The sequence below is a fragment of the Carya illinoinensis genome, chromosome 11, assembly GCF_018687715.1.
Source record: "Carya illinoinensis cultivar Pawnee chromosome 11, C.illinoinensisPawnee_v1, whole genome shotgun sequence".
In the NCBI taxonomy this organism is placed as follows: Eukaryota; Viridiplantae; Streptophyta; class Magnoliopsida; order Fagales; family Juglandaceae; genus Carya; species Carya illinoinensis.
In genome coordinates, this window is record NC_056762.1 from 25,546,408 (window position 1) to 25,551,463 (window position 5,056).

The 5,056-nt window shown below is 35.5% G+C and overlaps 1 protein-coding gene across 3 annotated transcripts; it reads left to right on the plus strand.

Moving 5' to 3' along the window:
* The first annotated feature begins 216 nt into the window (after nt 1–216).
* Nucleotides 217–4,212, plus strand: LOC122282699 (inositol 2-dehydrogenase/D-chiro-inositol 3-dehydrogenase). 3 transcript variants are annotated; one of them, XM_043094682.1, is made up of 7 exons: nt 217–494; nt 770–930; nt 2,341–2,505; nt 2,574–2,738; nt 3,234–3,368; nt 3,615–3,712; nt 3,841–4,212. In XM_043094682.1, exons 2-7 carry the CDS (start codon nt 778–780, stop codon nt 4,052–4,054), a joined length of 930 nt encoding a protein of 309 aa, XP_042950616.1. In that variant the 5' UTR covers nt 217–494; nt 770–777; the 3' UTR covers nt 4,055–4,212. The 3 variants fall into 3 exon arrangements, with proteins under 3 accessions (XP_042950616.1, XP_042950617.1, XP_042950615.1); XM_043094683.1 differs by having other exon boundaries at nt 760–930; nt 3,906–4,100; XM_043094681.1 differs by having other exon boundaries at nt 218–494; nt 760–930.
* The last annotated feature ends 844 nt before the right edge of the window (nt 4,213–5,056 follow it).

The window sequence follows — 5,056 nt, forward strand, 5'->3', positions numbered from 1 at the left end:
AAACTTTAATACGGTTTTTTTTAAGGTTGACTTCGATATTAGTTCCTGATTTACTGTGTCGATGGCGGGCGCCTGACGGAAGCAAAATTGCCTTAGAAGATATTTGGTGACGAACTTATCGTGTTAACAGGTTAAAAAGTCGCCACTACATTTACTCTAAAAATAATGGTTAAAGAACTCAAGGAAATTTTGTATAGAAGATTCCCAGTGGTCACTAAAATCCAACAGCCACTCAATTTTTATCTGAAGCAACAAACGCATATAGTGCCCCTACAGTGTAGAGAGTGGAGGTTAGGGAGATTTCTATGATTCTATCGACCATGGCTGCAGTGAAATACGGGATCATTGGGGTGGGAATGATGGGCAGAGAGCACCTCATCAATCTGTACCATCTTCGCAGCGAAGGCGTGGCTGTTGTCGCCGTAGCTGACCCCCATGTCCCTTCCCAAAAGCTAGCCTTAGAATTAGCTCAATCCTTCAATTGGACACTCGAGGTATAGCTTCTAGACTGCTTGAAGTATTTATCTTATCTAGAACTTTTGGTATCACCCGGAACTTTGGGATTGCCACCGTGATGAACTTTGATAGTTTCCTAAAGCCTGAGACTGTTATGTTGGGGTTGGGAGCTTGCCAATCCTCTATCTTGAAAAAATTCAATTACTAATGAAGACATTTTAAACCGTGGGGATCTTATCTTCGTGCTTATTTGAGAATTACAGCCCTTGCAAAAAGTATTATTGACCTTTAAGAGTTGTGAAGGTTTTTTCAGGACACCAGATGCTATTGGACAGCGGTCTCTGTGATGTGCTGATTGTGTCATCTCCAAACATGACCCATTATGAAATCCTTATGGACATAATCAATCACCCGAAACCCCATCATGTGCTAGTGGAGAAGCCATTGTGCACCACAGTCTCTCACTGCAAAGAGGTCAGTCATTTGTACCATCATTAATGCCGCTCAGTTTTTTGATACTAATCTTTCTTAAACCCACGATTATTGCCCACATCGAGCTTGTAACTTGTCATGGGTTAGAAATTTATGGACAGTAAAATAAATCAATTACTCTGTATATAAGTTAGACAAGCAGCATCTGAACATGATGCAGCCTCATTTTGATGACAACATCAAAGAACCAAATTATGTTTAACTGAATATTCAATCATTATCACAATCTCTTATGTTTTGTGGTCGCTAAGTTGCGAGGGCAGTAATTTTGGAGTTTGGCTTAGGTCAATGACTTGTGAGTTCAGAGATTAATGGGATGATAAACATATACTGAACAATCATGAAATATAAAGCAATATTTCACAAAGTGAAAGATATTTGTACTATGATTAAAATAGTGTGTCCACTTCCAAATGATATAGGGTTGGTGGGATTCACATGCAAACTGAATGGGAAATATTCAGTGACAATACTACTTATCAAGAAAAAATATTCAGTGACGGTACCTGCTGATGTGAGTTTTGTTAAATTTTGAAATATTACCAAAAAATAAAAAATAAAAAGGAAGAATATGAAATGATTCCATCCTAATGAGCCACATCCATGACATAGAAGCAGAAAGGGCTATGATTTCTTTTTTATTTTCACTTGGATTGCTAATATGGTACAACTTGTTTGGGCCAAAATTTGGGGAAGAACTTTATCACAATTTTCTTTTTAAATGTGATGAAATAGTTTAAAAAAATATATATGAAAATTTAAAGAATTATAACAAATATATTAAATGTGTCAGAAGTTAATCAGAGAGAATTATGAATCATTGACCAGAATGGTACATCAGGTTGTTGATTGCCTTCAGCTATTATTTGTATCTTGCTAATGGTAATTTAACTTGTCTGTTTCTATGTGTGCATGTATTCAGCTATCTAATTCTTCATATTAGCATACCAACCATACAATTGACAACATATCCTGTTATATGGTCGATGCCTATACTAATTACTGACATTTCAGTCTTTGCCATTTAATGGGTTAATTGAGGTCTCAAAAAACTCACTGAAAGATTGATTGTGGATGAACTTTCCCTAAATGGTGGGGAGAATGCAGGAAAGATGCTTAAAAGTTAATATGCGCGCTCACATAAAAATGATTTGTTTCCCTTGTATGCTAGAACCCAAAACTGATTTGTGCATTCTTGCCAAATATGAAAGGTATTTTTCTTATTAAGATCCTATGAGTCCACTGCTTACATGTTACTGTAATACACATGTATTTACTCAATTCACTAATAATGTTCCTCTGGATATGGTAGTAAACAGCCTGATTATGCTCTCATCTCTCTCTCTCTCTCTCTCATCCTTGATGTATGTCATATAGTGTGTCTGGAATTAGGTTGTAAATGCTGCTGGAAAGAGACAGGATATGCTTGTACAAGTTGGTCTGGAGTACAGATACATGCCACCTGTTGCTAAACTGATAGAAATAGTTAAGGGTGGAAATCTTGGACGGGTTAAAATGGTGGCAATCCGGGAGCATCGCTTTCCTTTTTTGGTCAAGGTATGTAAGGCAAATCTTTCCATGTTTACAGCTTAGCAATCTTTCTGATAGACCTATTGTTTTCATAGGTGAACAATTGGAACCGGTTTAATGCCAACACAGGAGGAACATTGGTAGAGAAGTGCTGCCACTTCTTTGATCTGATGAGGCTGTTTGCAGGGGCAAATCCTGTCTGTGTGATGGCTTCAGGAGCTATTGATGTTAATCACAAGGATGAAAGATATGATGGAAAGGTAACTTCGATATGACACAAAAATTGGCAAAGATGTTATAAACACATGATATGCTGTAAGAAACTTAGGTTACACATTCAGCAATCTATTAATGTTTTGGAAGGGGTTGTGTTTCTCCAGAAAATAGAAAGTCATATACCCAACTTAATTTGAATCGTGCTTTCAAACCATACCATTGTTTGCTAGCTAGTTGAAACCAGCCCCCTGCTTGCAAAATGGAATTAAATACCCTAGTTATATGAGATGTGGGTACTTGAAACCAAACCTCTTGGAGATTGTTAAAGAAGCTTCAAGACTTATTTTGCACCATTTGGATGAACACAGGTAATATATTTTCATCTGGAAGCTTAGCTTTTAAATGGAGATTATCATACCTGAACATGAGCTGTGTAAAGCTTAATCTTCATTTTCCTGAAATCTCAGTTCTTCCAAATATCTGAGCCCTTCTATATGTTTTAACCCTCTTGTTTATTCACAAATTTTCTTTGCATTCAGGTACCAGATATTATTGATAATGCATATGTTATTGTTGAATTTGACAATGGCTCTCGAGGGATGCTTGACCTTTGCATGTTTGCCGAAGGCAGTAAAAATGAGCAAGAAATATCTGTTGTTGGTGACAAAGGGAAGGTAAGACTCTCACTCTCACATTCTGATCACTTGCTATCTATGCATAACTGACTATGGGGCTCTGCCAAGGGTAATTACCTTGAATTCCCGGGAATTCAAGTGGAAAGCCTATCCCATCCATTGTGCTATTCAACCATTTATTATTTTACCTGCAAGCTTTCCTGTTTTTGGTTTCATTTTGTGCATGACTGCAGGCAAAATGCATGTTTTTTCGTCAGTTTGAGTCAGATTACAAGTTTGTTACAGGGGGAGGCATTTGTTCCTGAGAGCATTCTACATTTTGGTACCCGAATGGCAGGGAGAGATGGTGTCCAAACTTTAAAGGCTGAGGATAACAGAATAAAGTGAGTTGTTTTCTCTTATATATTTGATGGATTAAACTGGAACATTCATTCCATTTTTCATCTCTACAAGGAAAACCTTTTATGCTTGAAAAGTTTTTCAACACAATTTCCAATCAATTCGTTTTCAGATACGATGGACTGCATCATGGGTCTAGCTACTTGGAACACCTTAACTTATTGTCTGCTATTCTAGCTAAAGGTGGGCAACTTCCTGCTGTGGGCTTGCAAGATGGTTTAGTTTCAGTTGCTATCGGCGTTGCAGCACAGCTGTCTATAGAGAAAGGCCGTTTTGTAACGATTGATGAAGTAATGGATGAGCCTTGTATCAATGCTTCTGCATGACTGTTTATCTATAGTGGCAGTGGAAGCTGTTATTGTTCTTCGGTCACCTCGTCCCTTATGTTCGGTTATATAGAAGAAGCCCTGCTATAAAATGGGTTTTACATTAGAATAACACCTGTCATATAATCCACAAAATATACTTTTCCAGTATTTCCTTATTTTGTGAAGCTTCACATCTCTCTGTCATAATATAATGAGAATAGGATCCTCTTCATTTTAAGTGAAGTGGATAATATCCATTTAGTGTAAAACATGGGGCATTTTGACCATTTCACATTATATTAACAATTGAAACATCAAAACATCCCATTTTCGCTTGAAATTTATAGGATACTTGTTAGAGCTTTATTTTTCTTAAAATCGGTTAAAATCGGTCTGGTTTCGATTTTTTTTTTCTAAAACCGACCAAACTGGTTTATATATATTTTAATTTTTTATTTAATTTTTATATATAATATATAATTATATATAAAATATAATATAATATTAAATTTTAAAATCTTATATCACTATAGTTTATTGTATTAATAGTTATATTAATACTATATCACTATATATTATAATATACTATAATATATAAATATATTATATATTATAATATATTACTATAGTCTATAATAAAATTATAATATATATATTATCACTATAATATTATATACTATAATATACTATATTATAATATATATAATATAGTATATTAAAACCAGAAAACTGAATCGAATCGGACTAAAATTGGGTAAAACTGGAGTACCAGTTTAGGAGGGTAACTGGTGCTTAATCGGTTTTGAAAAATGTAAAATCGGTGCATACCGGTTTGATTCTAAATTTTGTCCAAAACCGAATCGAATTAGACCGGTTACACCCCTAACACAGATATGTGAGCTTTGGTAGTCCTCAACTAATAACCCAAGCTTTTGTGCATGTCTTCTTTTTGGATGACAGACATGATATTGAGGGCAAGACAGTAGGGAATTCTCGAACTCCCTTGTAGCATACCTTGAT